Source organism: Lepidochelys kempii, chromosome 16 (assembly GCF_965140285.1).
Source record: "Lepidochelys kempii isolate rLepKem1 chromosome 16, rLepKem1.hap1, whole genome shotgun sequence".
NCBI lineage: Eukaryota > Metazoa > Chordata > Testudines > Cheloniidae > Lepidochelys > Lepidochelys kempii.
The window spans coordinates 27,050,991-27,077,121 of NC_136395.1; the positions used below are offsets into that span (position 1 = coordinate 27,050,991).

General features: G+C 42.4%; 1 protein-coding gene across 2 annotated transcripts in view; it reads left to right on the forward strand.

Moving 5' to 3' along the window:
* SCAI (suppressor of cancer cell invasion) overlaps window positions 1–25,514 on the forward strand; it is a 107,428-nt gene extending 81,914 nt beyond the window's left edge. Inside the window, exons 10-18 of one of the 2 annotated variants that reach the window (XM_073313759.1) lie at window positions 714–815; window positions 1,667–1,768; window positions 2,978–3,056; window positions 5,301–5,400; window positions 7,124–7,205; window positions 13,061–13,133; window positions 14,858–15,031; window positions 15,252–15,352; window positions 16,927–25,514. In XM_073313759.1, the coding sequence (XP_073169860.1) occupies window positions 714–815; window positions 1,667–1,768; window positions 2,978–3,056; window positions 5,301–5,400; window positions 7,124–7,205; window positions 13,061–13,133; window positions 14,858–15,031; window positions 15,252–15,352; window positions 16,927–17,076 (963 nt within the window). In that variant the 3' untranslated portion in view covers window positions 17,077–25,514. The remainder of the gene's footprint in view (window positions 1–713; window positions 816–1,666; window positions 1,769–2,977; window positions 3,057–5,300; window positions 5,401–7,123; window positions 7,206–13,060; window positions 13,134–14,857; window positions 15,032–15,251; window positions 15,353–16,926) is intronic. The other variant, XM_073313760.1, reaches the window with a different exon arrangement.
* Window positions 25,515–26,131: the final 617 nt, after the last annotated feature.

Genomic DNA, 26,131 nt, shown 5'->3' on the forward strand with positions numbered 1-26,131 from the left:
GTGCCTCTTGTTATATGCCCTCATTTGGAGGCACAAGGTGCTGTTAGGTGCAGCCCTGCACACAGTACTTTGCATTCTTTAGTCAAGAGTGCATGGGCACCTCCTACGAAAGAGTACCCGTAGCGACAAAACTGCTCAAACTCAAGTTACTGCAAGGTAAGTGACCTCTCCATATCAGCCCATTGACACACACCTTTTTTTACCACTTGTATCCATTATGCTAGTTAAGAATGATCTCTCTCTGACACCTGAAGCCTGTTGTGCACATTTAAAACATGCTAGTGCCATGTCTTTTGTGGGACAGTCTGGAGAAACCCAATCTGTTGCATTGCTTGTTATGTGACACTTGCACATATGAGGGTCACATCACAGGTGGTTAGAGTCCTGTGGCACCTTACAGACTAACAGACGTATTGGAGCACGGGTAATGCAACAGACGAACATCTTTTCAAAAAGACTGGGGAATTTGTCTGTCTTTAGCTAACAATGAGGTCAAGTGGTTTTCGTATCTTACCTCTATACTTCCATGTCAGCAGTGGGGTTACGAGTATCTTAACCAAATGTTGGGTGCTTTTAGACATTGTATAGTCTTGCACTCTAATCTTTTCAGTACACCGTTCAATGCTCTTACCTGGGTAATTCTTAGGAAGCAGAGTACCTATTTACCCTATGCCAGACAGGATGCATTAGTGATGGCAGCGTTCCTCTTGCAGGTAAAGTTCAGTGAATTAACGGTTGACATGTTCCGAATGTTGCAAGCACTGGAAAGGGAACCAATGAACTTGGCTTCACAAATGAACAAACCTGGAATGCAGGTGAGTTTCATATTCAGTTGCAAACTTGGCAACAGAATTCTGTTAACTTTAGGTGATCTTCTCTCTGCTCTATACATAGAGCATGGCAGTTACGTTGTTATAACGATTATTCTGATACTTACAGAAAGGGAGTTCAAACTCTAGAGTTGGACTTGGGTAAGGATAGCTTCTCTATTATATGTGGAAGCTTCAGTCGCAAGTATTGTTTGGTTATAACGGAAAGACTTTATTTTGTTTGCTGTCCTCCCAAAAGCCCCTCTCTTTTCTTTCTGCTTATTGGACTTGCAGTTTGTCCCTCTCATTTGGGTCATCCCTGTTAGTGTAGTCTAGATATTTAGGATGCATTTTGTGTTTCATCTGTAGACAAAGGGAAGAATTGCCAGTCCTTGTTTTTTGTCGGCACACTTCACAGCAGCGTGTTGAGGTACAAATAAAATGGAAGAAAATGTTTGTCTTGGGAGAATAAAGTAAAAAACGAGGCACTAGACTGAAGCGGACGTGTGCTATATTCACATTGTGTCCTTGACGATATGGTCAAGGAGCTTTATTAAGGGATTGGGAATTAACTGAATTGGAGACTGCATTTTCTCACCTTGTTCTCTCTAAATTATAATCCAGGATAAAAGCAGGATTTGGGTGGCAAGTTGCATTGAGTTGTAAGCTTGAATACGGACTGTCAAACGGTTTCTGACATGAACTTTGTTACTGTGGTACTCAGTAGAGAATGCTACATGGGCAGACCAATACGTTGGGGAAGCACATTGAAGATGAATATTCAGATAAATGGAAGTTTAAAGATAAAGCTATATTAGGAATATACATGGTGTGCTTTTTTTTTTTTTTTCAAATAGGAGTCGACTGAGAAACCTGCTAGGCGGGAAAATCCCCATAAGTACTTGCTGTATAAACCTACCTTCAGCCAGCTGTATACGTTCTTAGCAGCAGCGTTTAAGGTTTGTAAAATCAGGTGTATTTGTCAGTTGATTTAAAAAAAAAAATCTCTAGAATGGTACATTTTGCTAAAGAAAAGTGACTTGAGTCAAGAAGATCCCCCTCACTCCCCCCCTCCCGAAAACTAAGCCTTTAGTAGCCTTTTTAAATTGTAAAGTAAATGGCAAAGGGTTAATCTCCATCCTCTTCATAGGATGGAAGTTTTAATGACTTCTCTGTCTCAGTGGCAGATTATCTGATCTAAATATATAAGTATCTTTACTAAGAATTCTACAAAGGTACAGTGGCTAAATTCATTTCCAGTTAATATAGCTGTAGGGCCCAGTATATTTGTTTGTACCAGCAGCAACCTGGGGATTTAGTTGCTAAAAACAACTTGTTTCTTTACAGAGGAAGCAGTCTCACAGCTGATGAGCCTAAAATGAAACTTCCTGGCTGTGTTTGGTGTTGTGCGTGCCTGCATGCTCAGTCTCTCCCCCAGAAAGCAGGGGTCTCTGATATGTCGGTGCTCCCATGCAGGGAGTGAACGGAAAGGTGGCACATGGATGCATATGAGTTTCTTGCACAGACCCATGCAGGATCCAGCACCCTGGGTTGTTTTTTGGCAAGTTGCCCAACTGAGTAGTTTTGGGATATTATTTTTGTTGTAGGCCCTTTTTTGCGGGGGAAGGAGGGGCTGGGAGCTAAGACCTCCTTCAGAATTCTGGGCCAGCTGGAGAGTTTCTTAGATTCCACGTTCCAGGAAGTCTGTCTCTCACTAGATATTAGGGAAGAGGGGATGTGCGGGAAATGGTGCTGTTACAGCCTCTGAACCCAGCGTATCACAGATATTTAAAAAGATACAACTGAGTACCTCTGCAGCATACATCACTGTGTGTACCCATATGGATCGCTTGATTGCCTGTTCTGTTCATTCCCTCTGAAGCACCTGGCATTGGCCACTGTTGGAAGACAGGATACTGGGCTTAGATGAACTGTTGGTCTGACCCAGTCTGGCCGCTCTTATCCCAAATGCCCATTGATTCAAGAAGTGTCTGCGTAAGCGATATAGATACATGCAAAGGAGCCACATAAGGCTGAAGGGCAACTGGGGCAGGGGAATTGCACCAGTAAATACCAATGATTTTATCAGGCTGATACAGAATGTATGTTGCATGTTACAAGAAATGTCTGAATTTTCTTCCTGCCCCTTTCCTTTGCTTGAATTTCAGGAGCTGCCTGCGAACAGTGTGCTGCTAATCTACTTGTCGGCCACTGGCGTGTTTCCCTCAGGTCGTTCGGATAGTGAAGGTACAATAAAGGAATGCTCCCTGTCATGAGCAGGGCTTGAATTTGCTTTATATTTCAGGATAAGTGGCCCACAGAGATCTCGCAACACTCCTTTTAAAGGACAAGTCCAATTTCATATGCCCATCTACCTACCAAGACTTGCTTTCTTTTGGACACACAACAGCCAATTCTGTGTTTAGCACACAATCTACTGACTTGAAATCTTTTCAAAGGACGACTAAGTTTTTGAAAGATCTGAAATATTAAAAATGTCATGAGTTTTGAAGACCCATGGGTCAATTGGCCCGTCAGTGAAGAGCTATTGTAATAAAATGGTTCAACATCATCTGGCATTTCTTCCCAATCTGAAGTATCAAAATAGATGTTCAGGAAAATGGTGGTAAAGGGGCTGAAGGGGTCTCTGCAGAGATTGTTGTACTCCTTATACGTTTGTTGTGACAATTCAAGCTCTTGTCATGATTTTAATAATTCCCCTCACCTCATCTTCCCCTGTTGTTCAACCCAGCAGAATATTGGGATGCAGATCCAGTCTAAAAATCTAAAACTGGCCAACTGGTGCAAATGCAGTCAAAAGATTGTTACTTTTGTATAATACTTTAAAGGAAGAAATTATTTGAAACATCCTAAATATTGTCTGCCCTTCATCTGTTTGAGACTTGCATTCCTTTATAAGATGCATGCTTGTTCCATCCTCCTTGCATGACTTGTGAATCTTTCAAAATGCTAAAAGAAAAAAAAATCCCTTCAAACTTTCTATTGTGGCAGTGATTTTTTTAATTGCTTTTAACATTTTACAGTGTGGTGTAACTGGACAGTTTGGTTTTAACGATATTGTGTCCCTTGCAACCTGCTTTGTAGCTAACTTCACTGCATGCCTTGTTCTAACTTACTACTCTACTGTAGAGGCACCCAATCTTTGTCCTCTGGAGAGCTCCACAGGCAGCTTTTCAGGTCCCAGGGGCTTGCATGATGAATCAGATTGCAGTCACAGGTGGGTGGGTGGGGGTGGTTTTTAAATAGGAAAGTGTGGCCTGCAAAAACTAAATTCCCAGCATGTAGTGCTCTGTATTAAAAAAGCGGGAGCTGCAGGTTGCATTGTTAAATTATACAGACCAGATTTGGCTGATAGGTCACACTTAAGCCACCTGTGACAGCACTAAATGAGTTTGCTCTGTTCCTGACCCCTTAAAGCTTCTCTTACAAGTGAAAAGTAATTGTTTATTGAGGGAAGGGGTTTTTAGGTGTAGACAGGAAAGGACTATCTGCAAATGAAATACTGGAGATGAAATCCAACTGTGCAGAATTAGGAAGTCTCAGTATATATGCAATTATCCCATTAATGCTAGAGGAGTTCCATTACTCCCACTAAACTGAGAAATATATACTTGTCTGTACCAGCACACTCTTGCAGGGACCATTGATATTTCTGTGGAGACAGCAATTTTTAAAACTTCTACACTGTCCACTAGTCAGTTAAACTGCCAGCCCAGATGCTATGCCTAGTGGAATAATCACTAAGCCTGCATCAGGACCAGACAAAAAAGAGCAACATAGCTTTGAAAAGTGTATAATATTTTATTAGAACTTCAGAAACAACAGAATTCCAAAGACTAGCTAGCCATCACTTTGGCTCTGAAACCTGACTGATAATGTTGGATTGTCACTAGGTTTAAAAACCAACTATTCAACTTATGAGCTTTGTTTACAGTGCTCCTAATAGAGCTCTGATGGCTGCAAAGCCTGGCATTATGGCTGCCCTGGAAAAGTTAAAATTTTGAAATTGATTTATCTTAACTCCTTAGAAGGACAAATTCTGATTCTAGAATGTATTGATACAAGTGGTTTTTAAAATTAGTATTGATTGTCCTGTATGAAATATATGTAAAGTTCTTTTCTTGTCCCTGGAGATGCATCTATTGACCTAGATGTGCATTCCTTTTACTACATAGCCTAATGAGTTACAGTATATGTCTTATGATTTCTACAGTGTTTTGAAGAATAAGTGAATAGTGTAGAAGTTACAACATGCTCAGTAATATCAAACCAGAAGGTTAGTCACTGAAATTACCAAAACACACACATTTTAAGTTGCATGGCTAGTAAATTGTAAACTCTCCATAATCACTTTTTCTCGAAACTGTAGTAGTTCAGATTCATTACTTTTTTTTTTTGTGCTACACCTATAATCACTTTATCCAAGTTGTGGCATGACAGCTAATCTTATCTCTTTTTTGACATTTGTAGGTCCTTATGATTTTGGTGGTGTCCTTACAAACAGTAACCGGGACATTATAAATGGTGATGCTATCCACAAACGGAACCAATCTTACAAGGAGATGCACTGGTGAGTTTCATGAGTTCAGCTCAAGGGGAAGTAAGTGGCAAGCAAGTTTTTCTTCTTGATAAAGATGCCCCAAACCCTGTTTAACTTTTCTGAAAAAATGTGTGCTCTTTTATTTTTTATTTTTTATCAAATGCATAGGTCACAAAACTTCAGAGATGGGTGAGTTTCCTGTCTGTTGAACTAGGAGTGCGAGGGCAAGAGAATGCACCCCGGAAGGAGTCAGTCTGACTGAGCTGCTTAACTTCTGTTGAGCTGTATTTACTGCCCATCATCTCCACTTGCATCTAGATGACACTTGTCTACACTAGAAAAGTTTTTTGGTGGTGTAGCTATTTTTTACCAGTGTAAATTGCAGCTATGCTAGTGCTTGCACTGACATAGCTATCTTAGTTTAAAAAAAAAAAAGCCCCCATTCCTTCCCCAAATCCTGGATGTTCAGGAGGAACAGGATCAGGACTCTTATTGGAGCTCTTTGCTGACTGAATGGATCCATCCTTCCCTCCCCCTGTCCTGTGTGGTCAAGGGGGAGGAGAGGACCTGCACCCCTTCAGGCCCAGCCAGGAGACCACTGACTGCTCTTCTGCCCCTTGAACTGAGGCAGTAGTGGAGCTCTGGGCAGCAGCAGAACGAGGACTCCAATTGAGTATTTTCAACCCAGGAAATAACTGGGTAAGGATCAGACTGCTTTTCCATGGGGTCGTAGCCCCAAATCATTAAGGGCTTGATGACATCAGGGGCTCTCACTTTGTTTCTGACATTTGGGGTTCAGGTAGACTCACTCCCCTAATAGAGGGTAAGATAACTATGAACTGGTGAAACACTGGCTGATACCTCTGCTGCATACTACCTATGAACATTCCCATTCTCTCCCCCCCGGTTATTTTCCTGAAAGGCTAGAAAAGATTGTTGCCTCATACTTAGGACGCTACCAAATTCACGGTCCATTTTGGTCAATTTAATGGTCATGGGATTTTAAAAATAAATTTCATTATTTCAGGTACTTAAATCTGAAATTTCAGTGTTGTAATTGTCAGGGTTCTGACCCAAAAAGGAGCTGTGGGGGGGGGGGTCACAAAGTTATTGTAGGGTGGTTTCAGTACTGCTACGCTTACTTCTGCGCTGCTGCTGGCGGGGGGCTGCCTTCAGAGCTGGGCACCCGGCCAACAGCCACCCAGCCCTGAAGGCAGCGCAGAAGTAAGGGTGGCAATACCACTACCCCCCTAAAATAATGTTGCAACCCCACTGCAACTCCCTTTTGGGTCAGGACCCCCAATTTAAGAAATGCTCGTCTCCCCTGTGAAATCTGTGTAGTATAGGGTAAAAGCACACAAGACCAGGTTTCACAGTCTGTGACATGTTTTTCATGGCCATGAATTTGGTCGGGCCCGACTTGTACTAAATCATCCTGGATGTCCACTGTGTTTTCCAGCTATTTCTAATGTTTTATATCACCTCTTTAAATCCTCTCTAGTTTGGGGCTAATACTCTGTGGGTGACTGCAAAAAAAATTTCCGCTTAAATATTCTGTTTGTTTTTTCCTGTAAAGTGAGCTACAACTTGAGTATTGGGCTGCCTTGTTCCATCCTACTGTTATCCCTTTGATGTGGGCAGCTATGTGCCTAGGGAGAAACCTCCTCGCTCAGAGCAGGACAGTATGACCTCTGTAGCAGCTTCACAGAAAGTTCTAGTGCTGTGTGAATTGTCTCATCTTTCTCTTTTTTAGCCTTCACCCTGGTGATCTCTACCCTTTCACAAGAAAGCCCCTATTTATCATTGTGGACTCCTCAAACAGTGTTGCCTATAAGGTAAGGTTTCTGAAAACAGACGTGTGGTGGAGTACAGTGCTTACAGGTAGTCTACAGTTTAAACAAACCAACTATAAATGGGTTGTATTTAGTCTTTTCTGTCGAGGTTGTGCATGCTGGGCAGGATCTGATCTTTTGAATAGGAACAAGAACAGAAGCACATGAATGGCTGCTCATTGGAAAGTAACAAATCCTCCTGGAGTAAGAAAACAGTTTAAAATTGGGACTGGTGGGAGGTTTATTTTTGTTATATATCAAAGATAGTTTCTTTTTTGGTGGGGATTACTTCATCTGCTTTTCTACTCCAGATATCTAACCCTCCTACTCTGAGCTGCTTTAAATGGCAGAAAAGTGTCAATGAATAGAGTTTTGCCTTGTAAATAGGTGTGTTCATTTATCTGAAAAAAAAAAATCTGAATGAGAAAAAAAAAGAGAAATTAAAAGACAAATGTGCTACAAAAATCAGATATACATTTAGCATCTCCTCTTGTATAATATGTGCTAGAAAAATGACAAATTCCTGTAACTGTTTGCTGTAAAGACATAGTAGAATTATTCAGTGCCAAATCCTCATTACCTGAATTGTAGATTGTTAATGTGGAAGCAAGTGTGATTAATTCCAGAGGTACCAATCACTTCTGGATGACATTATTTCATTAATGAATGTAATGTTCAGAAACATGCTGGGTATGCAAAACTGTCACTTCCTGATGCCTTCCTCTTACAACTTGACTTATTTACAATTAGACAAATGGACATATGCAGCTGTATTTCTAAGGAGCATTAGGGATGTCTAGTGGCCAAATATGCTTGTTCTCTCTCCAGTGTCCATTGTCTGTTTCACCTGTTTAGAGAGGGGTGATAGAGAACAAGACTCAGCATATCAGTAATCATATAATTCAAAATGAGTCTATCATCAATTTGGGAACACTTTGACCTAAATGTTGTAACACTGCACTGCTTTTCTCTAGTGCCTTTTTGTCAAAGCATCTTGAAGGATTTTGCAATCACTAATGCAACTGGTTTCACCATGATGCTTTGCTTGTAGATATTATCCCAATTTACAGAAAGGAGGATAAATTATTTGATCACAGCCACAAGGAAATCGGTGACTGAGATGGAAATAAACCCAGATCTCTTTATTTTCATTCCAGCTTAGCCACAAGACCGTTCTTCCTCCCTTCCTATTACAGCTTCTGAAAAAACATGTAGGCCTGGTATGGGAGAGGGCAGAATTAGGGAACCTCGGTACACCTGCAACTCTGGACATGCATGTTCTCTGCCCAGGGGATCTGCAGGTGGAGGTCATGGATTCCCTCATTTGGGCATGCATCTCTCATGAGTCATAAACAATATTTTTGGAAGTAAGTTGCTTTGTAAACTCAGGAATAACTCGGTCCTATCCAAGTGGAGACTGTAGAATTTCTATGCGTAAATAAGACAAACACCTGTCTTGGCCTGAGTTCTGCTCCTCATTTTACTTTGTTTGGTCAGTGATCCAAACCTCTAACTTCTTATCCAGTACATTAGTTGTTATGCCAAAGCTCACGAACCAGCCAGCAGAAGAAAAGAGCAGAGAGAAACCTCTACCCCCAGCTTGTGTGCAAGGGGAAAAGTGGATACTTTGGTCTTCCTTGGAATTGTGTTAACTGCTAGGAACTTGTAGGACATTGGTGATTAGATGGACTCCATTGTTTGTGACTTTCTGGAGAGAACTCAGGAAAGTTAGTGTGAGCGTTTGAAATAGATTTCCTGAAGTTCAGACATGAGGTCCTTAACACTGTTTACAAAACTATCACCATTCATAAATATGTATATAGTTTTCAATGAGAGGCAAATAGTGGAGTGCCCAGCTGTGGTAGTGTTTCCCAGCCCTCGGTAAATGCAAGTCCCATGTTATTGCTCTGCAAGTGTGCTTGGTGACTTGCAGTAAGAATATGTAACTAGTGCTGTTGGCAAATGTCCCTGGGTGAGTTGTGAGTGGAGATGAAATGCTTTGTAGTCAAAGCATGTCAGCGCAGAGAGAGGTTCTGTGCAACTGTGAAAAGTCAGAGCCAGTGTAGTGACTTCTTTCCACGCTACTGCTCTGATCCTTTCAGAGAGGACAGTCGCTAGTTTGACATTTAAATGGCACTACTTAGCCGTATTGACAGTAACATGAATTGCTCATAGTACTTCTCCCAAAAGCTGCTTTCTGCTCATGTGCACTCTGTCATTCCTTCTCCTCCTGAAGAATTTAAATGGTGATGACAGGGAGGGAGTCCTGCCGTGAAGTGATGTCATGCTCTTAGAGAGACTCAGCACCTCTGTGAAATACTCTACTCGACTTTGGACTGGCCCTCTGAGGGATGTAGGCACTGTCCCTTATTCCTTAGCCAGCAGAGGTTATCTCTAGGAAAGGTGTCTGGTCTTAAAACATTTTTGCATCCACGGTCTTAGGAAAAAGGAGACCTGCTAATAGGTCTTGAAAAGAAAACGTTCATTTTCTTGTATCTCTTCTCTATCAACGCAGCATGCATAGTCACACTGAACAACATGCTGTAGAGAAATCGCCTGGTTCCTCCTCAAGCAGGGCACTTAAGCAAGAGAGCTGACCACTGTGCTCTTATGGGGGTAGAGTGGGAGGCAAAAAGGACAGAGGAATGCCTCTGATATTTATATCTGGGTTGTACCCATCCAAAGCTGGGGATTGCTTTATTTAGGAACATTTAGTAGGTGCCCATCACCATGACAAGTGTGCACTTTGCATGGCTTAGATTGAGTAATTAACATTATAAGAGCTCCTCTGCAGCTCACAGTTTTTCCACAGGGACAGAGGAGGAATCTGGCCAGTCAGTTGTGAGAGCAGGTTTTCATAGTTAGTCCACTGGAGAAACCTGGACCAAGAGTCATCTTGCAGCTCTAAGTAGAGACAGGTTTGTGCTTCACTGTTTCTATTGGGGGCAAGCTCCAGAGGAGCAGGCTGACTACCAAAAGTGCTTTGTCCTCATCTCGTGCGAGCTCTCTTGTGTGCCAATGAATGTAGCCTGTAGGGTGGGTTGGAAGTGCAGTGATCTGGGCCTCTGCCAATTAGAGAATGCGGAATTTGGAATCGAGGAACTGGGGTATCGTCATATCTTAAGTCTGGAGAAGGCAGAAAAGCCTATCTAGAACAAATGCATGTGAGTCGATTTTATACCACATAATGGGAAGCAATTAAGTAATTACACAGAGGGCTGAGAGGGATGGTAGAATGGTGGAAGGCTGAGCCAGCTGGTATAATTTGGCTGAGACCCCAATCTCCAGACTACTGTCTTCTGGTACCGCAGGACTCTCCATTATTTTCTGTGGGTGCTCCTCCATTGCCTGGAACTTCTAATTGGTCTTCTCTATTTCTGTTCAGGGTTCTCCAACATATCCCTTCAGGAGCCCATTCTTAGACAGTCATAGGTAAAGATCAGGTTCCTAATCAAGGGTAGCAGAACCAACCCTGTATTCCACCCCCCCTTCCATATTGTGCCCCCGTCCCCACCCCGTCCCATGGCTATACTCTGGACTGCCTATTGATGAGTTTGCCAGACCATCGGTACTCTCCTCCATAGGGAGGCCAGAGTTGCACAGCCCTCTCCTCCCCAACTGGCCCACCACTAGGAGGAGACTTTTGAGGAGCAGGAGGCCAGGGCAGATAATGAAGCCACTGTCAAACACCTGTTTCAACCTCTTCTCCAGATGAGGCAGTTATGCCTCTGCCACCATCCAGGGCCGATGATCTTCGGAAATTTCCAGACCTCACAAAGAGGTAGCTGGCGCTCTTCTGATTCCACTCCTTGAGGTCAGGGATTTGCAGCACAAGCTGCTGGATATCCTGCAGTCAGCAATACCCTCCAGGGTGGTGTTACTTATCAGTCAGGCGCTCCTGGACGTGGAACACCAGAGCAGGCCCGGGTCACAAAGCCCCAAGCTTAGTGGGCTGTGTAGACATACCCCTGGAGTTCTAAATGGTTCCTAAATAGCAGGGGTAGCTAAATATACTGACTCTATGCATACGACAATCTTCAGAAGTTTGAGAGCTGGGGCCCCACTGCTGCTGAAGCCCTGAGTCGCCCCCCCTCCCTGCTGGGCAGAAGCTATAGGCGATATGTATGTGGGGGGGGGTGGTCATGTGCCCGTGCCCCTCCCCCTCATGTTTTTGCCAGGGTTTGCTAGCCCCGCTCATTGGAGCTGGCAAGCTGAGGCCATGGCGAAAGGCAGCAGCAAACAGCAGGGAGAGTTGCTGCTTTTGCTGCTGTGTCTTCCCAGGGAGCTAAGGTAGCGGCTGCTCCCAGGGATTTGCTGCTGCCTTGCCGCATGGAGCCAACAGCTGGGAGCTGCAGGGAGGTTCTGCTGAGGATAAGGGGGATTTGCCTGAGGGGGCATGACTCGAGCTGTTGGGGGGGGGGGGGGGGGGCGTTAAATTGTGTGCGCTGCCACGCCCCCCCCCCCCGCCCTTCATCTCTAGCAGAAGCTCCTGAACCCACCACCCGGCCACAGGGTAGAAGCCCAGAGCTTTCCCTCCTCCCCGCTGTCCCCAGTGTGGGAGGTGAAGAACGGGTGGGGTGTCTGCGAGCTGCATTGTAACTGTAAAAGAGCCACGTATGGCTTGTGAGCCGCAGTTCAGCCACCCGTGCTATATAGTTCAATCGTATCCGTTTCTTTTTGCCTTGCAGTCATCTGCACAGTAATAGTTTCTGATGATTCTTCATTAGACACCAAAATCTTAATATCTAGTCCATAAATCTCACTTGGGCTCTTCTTGGAACAGAGCTTTTAGCCTAGTCAGTATTTTTCTAGGCATGGGAAATGTATATTACTTTGATTAGACCTGGCCACTGTTAGTATTTTGACATGTTTAAAAGGAATTAGTTTAATTAAAGTACTTTTGCAAGGAGTTTAAATATCAGCTTGTTAGGCAGAAATCAGAAAGAATCCAGAATTGGGACCTCCCTTCTTTTTTGAGCTGAGGGACTGATGGTTCTACAGTAGGTAAATGATCCTTTTGGGGCTTGAACCCAAGATCATTAACGTGCATTTTAGGTTTATAATATGTAATCTGAAGGGAACTATGAATTGCACTGAACTGGCCGCTGTTTCATTAGTGTGAATGTGTGCGCTGGTGTCATACCGACATCCTGATCTCTCTCTTATAAGGCATTGCAACTCTTCAGTTTTAGAAAGATTGCTAGCAGGAAAAGAACAACTCAGATTAGTAACTAAACTGGACAAATGTTTCATGACCTCTTTTTCTATAAGAAGTAGATTCTAGAATGCATCTTCTGCTCCTTGTGTGTGTCAGTGTAGAACAATGCAGTGCTCTGAATTGCAGATGAATTCTTGTAAAATATGGTGTGCTTTTACTAATATTGAAGGAAAATTGATTAAGCAATTAACTTGAAACAGTATTTTCGCATAGCAGCTGCTTAATGGTTCACATTTGTTTTTAAATGGAGCCAATTTTAATACTCATCCTACCTGTGGCTGTCCTATTCCAGTGTGAACAGTCCTACTGCTAGGAAAAAGCAATATTTTTACCTTCATTGGACAGCCAAACTAATGGCAAGGAAAGTAATTGAAAGGGCTAATCCAGGTTGGTCTTTGGCCTGAAAACAAACAAACTTGTTGTTTGGAGTACAGAATATGTTATTAAAGTAAGTCCATTACGGTGATGGGTTACTACCTAAAAGCAATTTGTTTCTATGAAACTAGTGCCTACTTTCAGTTATTGTGTGTGTCCCTTCCTTCCCCACTCATCCCCTCCTTAGTTGTATGTATTAAACATATATTGAGGTTCCAACCAACAAGACAAAATAACAACTGATGTTTTAACTGTTCTGTTACAGAATTTCACAAACTTATTTGGACAGCCACTGGTGTGCTTGCTTTCTCCAACAGTGTATCCAAAAGCATTACAAGGTACAAAGGGGTTGCCTTTCCTCACAGCTTCACTTGTATTATTTTAAAAAACTTAACATTTATCAGCTTCCAAAATTATCACCTTCTGATGCTTTCTCTTCACTTGATGATGACCCCAGCCGGGGGTGAGCAGTGCTTGAAGCGGTGTAGCATGCCCAGAGTTTACTGACAGTTCATGACGAATGACTTTAACATGGCATGATTCAGCTGGAGTCTGTCCAAGCAGCTTCACCAAGTGCCAGAGAGGAAACTCAGTTTGCAGGAGCAGAGACCCAGAAAGTTGCCATCACAGTGCTGGGGTCATAATTCACTTTTTCTATTAGCATTTGAGAGAATCTTTACTACAAATGGAATGTCACTAAGATAAAGTTGCCCACTCTATTCCAGGAGCAGTTCTAAAGGCCAGCTGTAGAATCTGCATCAATATCTAGTCTGCAGAATCTCTCTGGCACCAGTGTAGATTTTGGAGGGTTTCTTAAAGAAAACAATTCGTGCATCTCATGGGAAAATGGGTTTTCAGAATGGGCAAGTCAGAGACCAGAATACTTCTGCCAGTTTCTAGGTTAAAGATGACCATGGTCAGATTCCCATCTGCCTTTTTCCATTAGAACAGAGTTTACAGTGTGGCCTGCACTATGGTCAGGAGGTCTACTTGTCAGAGTTTAACGGAAACAACTGCAGCCATTACTTTAGGTAGCAAAATAAATATTTGCTAAATAAGAATATATACGTATTAACTTTCCAATACCTGTAACTGTGAATGGTTCTGGTGTGTATCTGTGAGGGCTGCCAATTTTACCGCTACTTCCCAGCATGAAGTCCAGTCTGCTGACATAGTTTGAGACACAGGAAGTGGTGCTCAGCAAATGAATGCATGAGAGAAGCTGGAGACTTCACAATTGCTTTAAGGTAAGTTCTATTATTTGCTAGAAACTTTTGAGTAGAAAATATTAAAAGTTTTTTGTTCAAGTGAAAACTGTTAACAGAGGAATTCGGATTAAATAATAGAACTTACCTATTAAAACAATGTCTCCAGTGGGGTTCCTGTTTAGTGTTAGTAATGCACCCGTAAATATCTGTTGTAACTCTGTTAAGACACTGACCAGTGACCAAAAGGGGGTTCCCACAGTAAAAGACTTCTCTAGCTTCTCTTCTTTCTGTTGTAAGCTGTTAAATAGAGCCAGCAGCACTCCCAAGGAAAGGAGTAGGTTTCTGGAGAGTAACTGGAAAAAACAAAGGGGCATTATGTCTGTTTTGGGAGGGGGACCATATATATCCAAGTGTTGTGTTGCTTGCCTACTTCTTACCAGACTAAAGACGTTTCTGTGGGTTTTTGGTAATGCTGATAAACTGTAAAAGAAAGAAATGTTATATGGTGGGTTCAGTTATGATCTTCTTATACAACATCTTACATTGTAAGATTAACACTAATTGTATTAAAACCATGCACAGAACTGGAAAGATCTAAACCACTCAGAAGTATGTGGGGTCTCCTGTGCTCCCATCATGCACATACCTCTCATGAACCTTGACTGGAATTAGTGAGTGCATTACCAGGAGAACTGGCCCCCATCATAAAGGCTGGGAAGATCTTTCCATAAACACGGCAGGTTACTGCCGCAGTTGGAGAGGATTGGAGGGGTCCAGGGGTCTACTCTGGCAGGGACAGCGCTCCTGTTTCACACACCGAATGCATCATGTTGTTGTTTATTATTGGCTTTTAGATCAGTCTCAGCGGGGTAGCCTCTTCACCCTCTTTCTGAACAATCCTTTAATGGCATTCCTATTTGTCTCTGGATTATCAAGCATGCGCAGAGGATTGTGGGAGAAGTGTCAAGATTACCTTAGAAAAATCAACCGGGATATCGCCCAGCTGCTGACCCATTCTCGCTCCATAGGTATGTCCTTAAAGACCTACACGCACTCAACAGAAAACTTACTGGCACAACTTGAGCTGGGTTTCTTTTCTGTTTCTCAATGCTCCGCTGTGCCAAAGAATAATACAGTTTGTGGGTGAAATACACAGCTATTCCATGTGGTGTTTTCCCAAAGGTCTTTTGCCTCAAAAATGCCTTTCTGAATTCAGTTTTCTTTAAGTGTCACCTTCTTCCTCTGCAGATCAGGCATTTCTTCAGTTTTTTGGGGATGAATTTCTTCGTTTACTTCTAACAAGATTCGTCTTCTGCTCAGCCACCATGAGGATGCACAAAATTTTCCGGGTATGCAGGGAACTTTCCCTCTGAGAAAGAGTCACCAGACAAATTCTGTTTTCATGCAAAATTGCCTTGGTTGGGGATTAAAGGGATTTTCTATCTAACTTCTGTGGCTCTTCTGCTCGTGGGCTTCGTTAATACTGCTCATAAGGACTCCTCACATGCTTAAATGAGTATTCATTAATGTATGTGTGAAGCATGTAGCGGGTAATGTTAACTATTCTTACAGGTGGAAAGGCCTTTGTATACAAATGATCAAAACAAGTTTTAACAATGTAGTGCATCTGTCTTCTGTTTCCATGTAGAGCATGAAACAATTTATCTGAGTTTGGACACATCCCTCCATTTCTGAAATACACATTCTAGTATGGAGCCTGTTCACGTACATATTCATTTATATAGCACTGTAATTGTACACAGCTGTGTATACTAAGAGTGCTATGTCAAAAAATATAGTCAGAAGACCTCTTGGCACACAGCCTGGAAAGTTTATAAACAAGAGTGGTGGGTGGGCTTTCAAATTGGAAAGCATCACAGAATTCATGATTTCCAAAGTGGGGTGGGTGGGTGGGAGTTTTTGAGGAGTGTGAGGGTGCCACGCTTCAGGAAAGATATTGACAAACTGGAGAGGGTCCAGAGGAGAGCAACAAAAATGTTAAGTTTTGGAAAACCTGACCCCCTGAGGACAGGTTTAAAAAAAACTGGGCACGTATAGCCTTGAGAAAAGCCGCAGGGAGGAAGCTGATAAGTCTTCAGATATGTTAAGGGCTGCTATAAAGAGGAATGTGATTAGTTGTTTTCCATGTGCACTGAAGGAGGACAAGAAGTAATGGGAGATTTAGGTTAGATATTAGGAAAAACTTCTTAACTCTAAGGGTAGCTCAGTTCTGGAGTAGGCTTCTAGGGGAGTCTGTGGAATCTCCAGTGCTGGAGGCTTTTAAGAAAAGGCTGGACAGACACCCACCAGGGATGATCTAGATTTACTGGGTCCTGTCTCACTGCAGGAAGCTGGACTTGGCCTCTTGCAGTCCCTTTTAGCCCTACACTTCTGCGCTTCTGTGACCTTGAAGCCTGCAGATCATTACAGTGGGCAGAAAGATGGTTCCTCTGTTGCCAGGAATGAAGTGTTGCCTCTAGGATTACGCGATTATACATGTCCACTGTGAAGTATACTGTGGATGTTGGCGCACAGATCTAACTTACCTGTTTGCTGCTTGAGCATTGCAGAAAAATATTATTAGCAGTGTATTCAGCACATGTATAAAATCTCCTTCTTTGGCCTGTTCTATTTTAATCATGTGTTCACTTAAACACACCTGGCCATCTTGGGTTAATGAGGCTTTGCTACTGCCACAGTCACCTGTAGGCACCAAATTGCCATAATTTGAAAACGAGGCCACTCCCTGTGTGTCAAGGCAGATGGCTGTGAAGATCAACTTCATCATTTCTGCCAAGATCTGGCCACTTTTGCGGCCTGTCAAACAGATCAGCGTGTGTTTTTTAATGAATTATCTTTTTATACTTTTTGTTCTGTACTGTTAGATTATAAAAATAATTGTACTCTTTTTCTCTTCATCTAGCAGGAAACTCGAAATTACCCTGAATCTTATCCCCAACTGCCACGAGATGAAACCGTGGAGAACCCTCACCTCCAAAAACACATTCTGGAGCTGGCTTCCATCCTAGATGTTAGAAATGTGTTCCTGGAAAACACCATTGATGACTATTAAAAGAAACACTTCCTTACTGCAACAGGATTTGCCTAGCCACAGACTTTGAATGGTGCAGTTTTCTAATGTGAAAATCCACAAAAGGAGTTACTTGATTTTATTTTAAAATTTGGGATTTTTTTTCTTTTTTTTAAATTAGCCCAGCTGCCTCATTCTGTATGGGGTCAATTTTCTAAACTAATCTTTTCACATCTTTTAAATGTTAAACTAAGGAATCCCTGGAGTTTTATTTTTGTTTTGGTGGTTGAAAGCAACCATATCTAGATCCTAAGCATAAAAATATTATTGGTCAATTTTAGCCCACTTTATGGAAATCCTTTATTTTTATACAGTTTTAAAAAATTGGAAGCAAAAACCCAATAGAAAACCAATTTTTTATCCCCAAAGAGTTTGGATTTGAAATGATAAAGCTGGAAACACATAATGCAAACCAGCAAGAGCAATAAAAGAAACAGCCCTTCATAACAAATATATTTTTTTCAATCTTAGGTGAGTAATTAGACAAAGTTGTGCTAGAACAAATGGCAGTTAGAGCGATGCTATAGAGGGATCTCCTGACATCTAGTGTTCCATGTAAATTAGTAATTTAAATCTTCTACTGAGCAGCACTTCTGGCCAAGAACACAAGTCCCCTCCTGCCTGCTTGGGTGTAGATAGCAGGCTGGTGGCATATATTACAAAATTAACAAACTTGGCCCCATTTCCTCAGTATAGCAAGGTCTGTCACACCTCCATGTCTTGTCAGAGCCACCACCCTTTTGGCTGAGGATGCTGGTCCATAACTCCTCTTGAGTCAGTCAGTAGAGCTTCTTAATCACCGGGGCAGGGGGTGGAGGGTGTCTCCCTTCTTACCTCGTAGAGTGAATGAAGTGAGTGGCTTCTGCAGTATTCTCAGCCCTTGGTGAGTCTCTGCCTGGAAATCAAACCAGTCTCCCATAGTAGTACTGAGTTCCAGCCCTTCCCAACAGAGAAACACCTGGCAGGAAGCCTCTTGGGGTTGGTGTGCTGTTGCCTGCTTTAACAATGGGATGATCTTTCATGGGATCCTTGTGACCCTGGAAGTGCTTTTTTCTTATGTTATAATGGTTAATAAGTGCTGCCACAGAGCACTGTAGCCCTTCATGAGTATGGTGAGGGCCCATCACTCCACCCCACTCCCTACATGTCTGCTCCGAGTCGTGCTCTGACAGCATTTTTCAAATGAGCCACTGGGAGGCTGAGCAGAGGGAAGGTGTGTGAGGCACATAGTCACCAACAAACCCCAAAACACAGCTAGTGGGGATTGGTTTATAGGTATCACCGCTTCTGCTGTGCCCCTTTAATTGCACAGTTATTCCACCCAGACCTAGACAATATCCAGCAGGGCTCTATAAAGTCTGCATCAAGGAACATAATGATTTGTACGAAATTCAAAGCTAAGGTAGAGAAGGTGTTTGCTGGAGAAGTAGGAGGGTAAAGCTACCAAAGCAATGCCCTCCTAGCTTCAGAACAGGCTCCAGGAGCTCTTGCACCCCTTTACAGAAAGGAGGCATGGAGGAGGGAAGCACTGGAACAGTAGAAGGATTTTGGCTTCTATGAAGCAAATGTTCTAAACACCCAATCTAATAGCCTGTAGACACTCAGCTTTGAGACTGGCTCCACTTCAGTTGCTGGCAGTGTAAAAGCCAGCTTGTCCCAAAGCCAAGACTGAAGCACAACTGATTTTTGTAGGCTCCAGTGTTTGGTTTTTAAAGATCTGTAAAATGAATAGTGGGCTTTTAACTGAAAATACTCATTCTACCAAGAAGGTGTTTACTTTAAATCCAGTGAAAGGCAAGTCTATGGAGATATGGATTGTAATTTTTGTATCTGAAATTGTACAACAGATTGTCAAATGGCCTGAAATGACAGGTCTAGAAATAATGATAGCAAAGCAAACTGTGGTCATCTTGTTTCTGTGTGAATATAAGGTGTATGGTGCTGGAAAGGCTGCCTTTTGGCTTTTTGTTCTGCATGGCTGTATTGCTGTGTGAAGTGAAGTCCCGTGGAGTGCTCCCTGTACTGTAATGCCGAAACCTGTAATGGAGCAAGGACACCATGCTGGACTCTGTTGTGTCCTTACAGAATGTAGTATATGGTACCACAGTGGGAATGTTTTAAGCTGTTACATGAAAGCGGTTTTGTTCTGCGTTCATTGTTCCAATGCTGGAAAATGGGGAGGAGTCTGAGTAGCCCTTTAATTTTGAGGTCTAGTCCAGTGTTTCAATTTTTAAAATGAGTTTTTGGTAGCTTCCTTACCTTGGAGCCTACTTCAGTGGGCCTCTTCACAGAATCACACAGTGATGTGACCATCTTCTTGTTTGGAATAGCCAGGGGCTGAGGGTGCTACAGGTCAGGATTGGTGCCCATCAGCACTGTTGTAGGGGAGTCCAGTCAGAACAGCAGTGGGTGTTACAGAGTAGGTGGCAGGCATGGAGCTTCCATAGCACTTGCTGGCACTGGGCTGGGCTGTAGCCAAGTCCTTCACTCCCATGGGCACTACAAATCAATGGAACATTATGAGAAGAATTTATTTTAGCAGACCTCTAGTTGATGATGCAGTTCTTTTCTGTGGAGCTGTGGTTCTTCTGTCACCCTTCTTTGAGATTGAGTTTATTTTAAAATAAATATGTATATACTCAGTGTTTGTGTGTTTATGTACAGTACACACCCACCTACCTGTTGGGTGTGCTTGTAAATATGTATAGATATTTGTATATAGGAAGGTCTTGAGATAATAAATGTATATATAAATATTATATATACACACGTACGCCAATTGGATTGCATTCTATGAGGGTGTTTTAGAAGCATTATTCAAGATGCTGTAGTTAAGTTTGTGATTGCATTACATTGTAATCCTCTATTTTCAGGGGCTTATGTTTGGTAAATAAAATAATTTGGGGCTAAAACTAGGTGCAGCAGGCCTCATCCAGTGAGCAGGGGGGTTTTTATAAATGTAAATATTCCAATTCACACTGAAATTATAGTAATTTTGTGACGTGAACCAACAGAATCCAGGAAATGTGAAGCTTGAGGCTGATTTGCCCTTTCCCATGGGCATGAAGTCCCAATCACACAATGGAGTGTTTGCATTAATGTTTAGTTTTTCTTTTGTCATAACTTTCATGGAGCATCCTTTATATGCAGATGCGTAGGGGAAGCCATGTAGGAATATGGAAATCTTTGTAGTTGCAGCACAAAGGGAGGGAACACAGCATCTGTGTTACCTTCCCCCTCCTGCACTTCAACATTAAATAAGCTAGAAGCTCAGTCCCAAGTCACTGCACTGTGACTGTAATGAAATCCCATGTTTAGCTTTGACTGTTGTGGTTCCATTTCACTTCCCTGCAGCTGGGAATAGCATGTGTACATGAGCTTGGAAGAAAGGATTCCATTAGCATACCCTCCTTGTGTCCTGGTGAACCCTTGTGGAATGTGGTTTGTGAGCTGATGGGGAAGCCCTGATGCTTTTCTTCTGCTCAGCCTGGATGAAGAAGAGTCTCTCTGCTTATGGTGTATCTGTGTGACTTCTATGTCTACAGGACCAAGTGATGTATTTGGTCCTTCCTCCCCATTAGCTGGAGTTTGCTGTAGGTCCAGTCAGACAGGCACATGAAGAGAGGACTGGTAGAAGAGGCTGGTTTAGAATCTGAAAAGAATGAGAACTTTAAGTCAAAATCGAAACATGTCATCTACTCTGCCTGAATCTAAAAAGTCAGAGATGCACTTTTTAAAGGAGTCTCTTATTCTCTTCTTTGCTATTCTATCATACCTGGTTGGTCTTGTTCAGAATTCTTGCTATTAATCAAACTTGACAACAGGGATTTTCAAAGAGTGAACTTCATTTATCTTGTTCCAACAGTTTGTCCCATTCAAACTTACTTTAACTCATCCATTGTAAATGGTGGATTCTCTGTTACTTGGACTTCAGTAACTCAGCCAGGGACTAAGCGGTCTATTCCAGGAGTAGGTGGGTGGGTGAAGTTCTGTGGTGTGTAATGTGCAGGAGAGCAAACTACATGGACATGATGGTACCTTCTGACCTTAAAGTCTGAGTTGTCCTCAACATGTGTATACCTACTGTATGCATAGGCACGTGGATATGGTTGTGGATACCTCTGTGTACATACAGCACGCTTGTACATAACAGAAAAATGTTCTCCTGTTCATTTCATGTTCAGAAATCCTCACGGCTAGGAAGTGAATAGTAGTGAAAGAAAGATTGATCTGGGAGTATCACAGTTATGAGAGAGGCATGGGAGAAGTAATGGACCCACTCTTGTCAGACCTTTTTTAAAAAAACAAACACACACGGGTGTTTCACTTGCTTACAACAGTGGAGAGAACTTGCCTTCCAAGTGCAGGAAAGGTCCTATGAAGACAGCAAGCTGAGCCTGTAATGTTTAGAGGAAAATATGCAAACTTGACTAAGTGCCTGCTTTGCAGATTTCTTCTGTCAGAGCTCCTACGTTCTGCCTATGATAACATAGTGGGTATGGTGTAATTTACCTCCATTGGTGGCAACCCTCTTGCCTTGTACTCCTCTGCTATCTGGGCTTTAAAACATCTGGCCAAGGTTACTGTTGTTGCCTTTTTTTTTCTAGGTGTCTCAGCTTAACAGCAACAAACAGAGCTGTGAAGCTTCTTATGAATTCAGTAATTTCTAACCCCTCCAAGTATAAAAAGGTGCCACCACTTTGCTGCTTGTGGATTAGACTCTGACAGAAATGAAGGTGCATGAACACCTGTGAAAAATTGAGTTGAACTCTGGAATGAATTCTGGAGAAGTCTCAGGTTTTGTCCTGATGGATTTAAAATAATGTTTGGCAAATAGTGCTGAAGTAATGGCTACTAGGAAACCTTTTCAGGGAGAGAAAATGAGGATATTTCTCTCCTAAGAGTCAAATGGAGCATATAGGAATGGGAATTCAGACTTCAGCAGGAGCCCTTGTTAATCTTTGGAGATCTTAAAATTTTAGCAGCTCTGTAAAAACTGACCCTGTGAGGATGGGAGGAGATGCTAATACCTGTGTGTGAATCTATGGCTGCTCTTTGTATTGTGAGGGCGCATACATAGAAGCCCAAATTCCATACAATGTTGCAGATATTGGAGAGTGGAAAAGGCTTCATGGAAAAGGCTTGATTTCTTTATCCTTTCATTAGCATCAGAACCATATCCAGACTTGTACATAAACCTTTGAACCAAACTCCTTCCTGGAAGTTAAAAACCTGTGACCTCTCTGAATAGCCCTTCTGTCTTAATACTTTTCTTAAATAGGCTTTGTCTACCCTAGACTTTCTCACCATTAAAACTCAGTAGTGGTAGCAGTGGTATACTAGAAGCCTTCATATAGAGTTGGCAGGACTAGGCAACATAGCAGTTAAAACATTACAATTGATCCATACCAGGGCTCTCTCCAATGCTACAACTGGTAGAGCTGCACCTATAAGAACCATGGTAATCTTATGGGAAAAGTCTAGTACAGACCATGCCATCAAACTTGGTGCAACTGGACTGTGGTACAGTCTGGGTCTGTGTTTGAGGATGCTGTGTGGAGGCTTGGAGGATCGTCATAATGGGGCCTCTGTATTGCCATTGCTCTTCAGACCCTTCATCTTAAAAAGACCCTGCCTTGTTGTTTTGTAACTCCCCCCCCGCCCAGATGAAGAGAGTTGAGAATTTCTGAATTAGAGTGGTCTTTCAGAAGATTGAAGGAATCAATTTCCATTCCTTCTCAGTCTTTCTGCCAATCAGCTGTCTTCCTGTAGGTGCATTGCTCTTAGATCCCAACTTCACCTCCTGCTTTTGAGACTTGAGCCACAGACTTCAAATACTGCTTACTTGTTCAGTTCAGATACTGAAGCAGTTTTCAGATCTTATTCAGAGGTCATTCCTCTGCACGTATTCCTGCAGGGCTAACAAAGCCTGCCATGCAAGCTGAAGCTGCAGAAATTCTGTTTTGCATTTTCTCTTCAGACTGTGTTCCCTAATATTTGCTTACAAGAAGGAACCCCCAGGACTCTGTTACTACCACTTCTCAGTAGCAGCGCTCAGCTGATTTGCTGGAGCATGTACTTCTAAAAAAGCACAAGGTGCCACTACCTTCTCCTGCCCCTCCCCTAGGATCAGCAAATAGTACAAGGAAAATGGGGATGGAAATTCAGAAAGATGAACTCCACCTCAGGCAGCCCATCCATGCACAAAATGGGAGCTTTCTGCCTTGTCTGGGAATCAGAATATTTATTGTTAAAAATAATTTTATATTGAATTGGTTCAAAATTATTTTACAGCCAGGTGCCTGTATATCCTATTTTGGTAAAAAAAAAAAAAAAAAAAACCAAAACAAAACCTATTTTACTTAAAAGTATATAAAGAGAAAATTTTTGGAGCAAATGGACTTTTCTTGCAAGGTATCTGTAACTCACCAAAGCAATGTAATTCCAGAAAATAGTCTATTGTCTTTGGGAGGAAAGGAATATATTATGACATATATATATTAGATATTATGACATATATATGACCACTGGACATTTCAGGAAGAAGTTAGAGCTTCTAAGATTAAAGTGAGAATTGAAGTTACTTCATTTAAAAAAAATTCAGTTTCCACCTTAATTCTTATTAGTAATTAGAATTAAATAACACCAAGGCCTGTTTATTGCTTCCATTATCAGTTCTAAGCCTCTTTCAGTGCCATTTTGCAAGCAGATTTCTTGCATGCTTTTGCTTCTGCCAGCTGGCCTTTGATGAACCAGTGGCGCTCCAGATTTTTCTCTTGGTTTAGCTATACACAAACCTTAGTCTCTCATAGTTGTGGTGACTAGACAACTTTAAGAGAATAGAGAGTCATAAGGAGATGTTTGGATAATCCAGGTGGAAGGCATATTGAAATGTCCATGAATGGAAACTGCATGCAACTAAAATGCCTAAACCACCCAACTTAAATGGGATGATCCACTCTAGTTTACAAGATACAAGCCGAGCTTTTAATCAGATAGCAACAGCAGCGTTTTATGTCAAGAAGGGATATGAATATGTAAATCATGATATATTTGGACTCAATAATGCCATCTTAGCCAGATGGAATCCCTACTGTAATTCAAGTGAGTATACATTTACTCTCTATATTACGATCCTAAGTAATGCTGAAATCAGCCATGTGTGGAACAAGCATGTCTGCACTTAGTATCTGACTTTTTTTTTTCCCATGGAGACAAATGATTTATGTAACTTTTTTTATAGCTTTGTATTGTTATTAGAAAGTAACATGCTTGTTTTTTAACATGTATTGTTTGGAGGTCATAACTTGCGGCCTTAGTGGTATGAAAGGAATTTTAATAAACTGTGGCCAATGCTTGTATGTAACTAAAATGTTGTTGAACTGTGATGCCATTTGTAGGGAATATACCGTTGTATTTCTAATAGGCGCTCTCTTTTGAAGAGATGGAAGCACAAGAGTTTTACATGTACGTATCCTGTTCCAAGTGCAGCTAGTCGGTAGTGCATGTGATGATGCTGTTGGGTGACAAACCTCTGTAATGGTTCACAAAGTCTCTGTTTCCCTTTGTTACATAACCATGTGTCTTGTTGCCAGTTTATCAGTCTGTTATGACTTGAGGTTTAAAAAAAGAAAATACTAAAGAGAAAATAGTCCTGATCTGACCAGTGCAGTGAGAAACCTTTCTGGTGCTGAGGGAATCTGAGGTCATTTTGGTTTCACAATGTTAGAAAGGACATTTTTCTGCAAAGTGCTACCAAGATGATAATACACATAAACAACGGTTTACATGGTTGATGTCGAAACCTGATGTCTGTTTTGTGCAATACTTATAAGCTGTTGTCTGTGTTTAACGCATCTGAATTGCTTACACCATAATATCTCAACCATGGAAGTTTTCTCATTTGTTTCATCCCATCTGATAAATCTCTTCCCAGCTTTAGTCTGTTGATATTGATGATACTTCATGCAGTAGTTTGTGCAAAACTGTGAGAGAGATTATGTGGGTTTCAATGGCAAATACCCCAGCAAGATGGCAATAGTGGGTTTAGGACTGCCTAATAGCCAGTGGCAACTTGTTCCTCAAAAGCGTAGAGTGTGTGTGTGCTGTCCTTTTGCTTGCTGCTGCTGGGAAGACTTATTCCACTAAACCGACTTTCCAATTTAACACTGTGATTCTGCACAGAGCTGATACAGCACCAAGGGAACGAAATACTGTAACAATGTGTGTTGCATTGAATGACAATATGAAAAGTGTGGGTTTTTTGCTGTTAGCGTGTTGATGACATTTTCACATTGGTAAATGTTCTCTCAATGTGACTACATTAATCAGTTGTGAACTATTGTACATGAATTTTTGTATCTGAAATCCACTCAAATTGTGTATGACCAATATAAAATAAACATATTTGCTTAAACATTTCTGGTTTTCCTTGTGTACATCTGTATCCGCTCTTGGTGAGCTTATGCTCATTGACGTTGTGGTGTCAAGTGAAACCCTTTATGGTCATTTAAAGGTTCCATGGCATTTTTGGCAAGAGAAGGGGAAAATGTTTTACGCCTATTAAAAAAAAAATCCCTCTGTCTTGAGGAAAAACTTCTGCACCTTTATTCTTGGGAGCGGGAACTTGAAATTTAGTGGCTGCTCCTGGGGTTATAGAGGAAGCAAATTTGGGCTGAGGTGAGTCTCTCAAAATTGCTCGGACCAGCGGCACGCTCGGCCTTTGTTAGTTCGGCTGCCCCGTTCTCCCCGGCTTCCCTGTGCCCTGAGCGTGCTCCGCTCCAAGCCTCGAGGGCCGAACGGCACTTTCCTCGCTCTCGCGCCGCCTGGCCGCGAGCCTCTCGGGCGGGCTGCCGCGCACCAGCCCTGGGCCGGGTCGTTCCCTGGCTGGCAGCCTGGAGAAGCGGGCGGCCAGGCCGAGAGAGGGGGGGGAGAAGGGACCGCGCTCGGGGACGGGCGGCAGAGGCCAGGCTGGAGGCAGGCGAGCAGCGGCGTCTAATCCTCCAGCCGCAACCTGGCCTGGCCTCCGGGGCTGCGG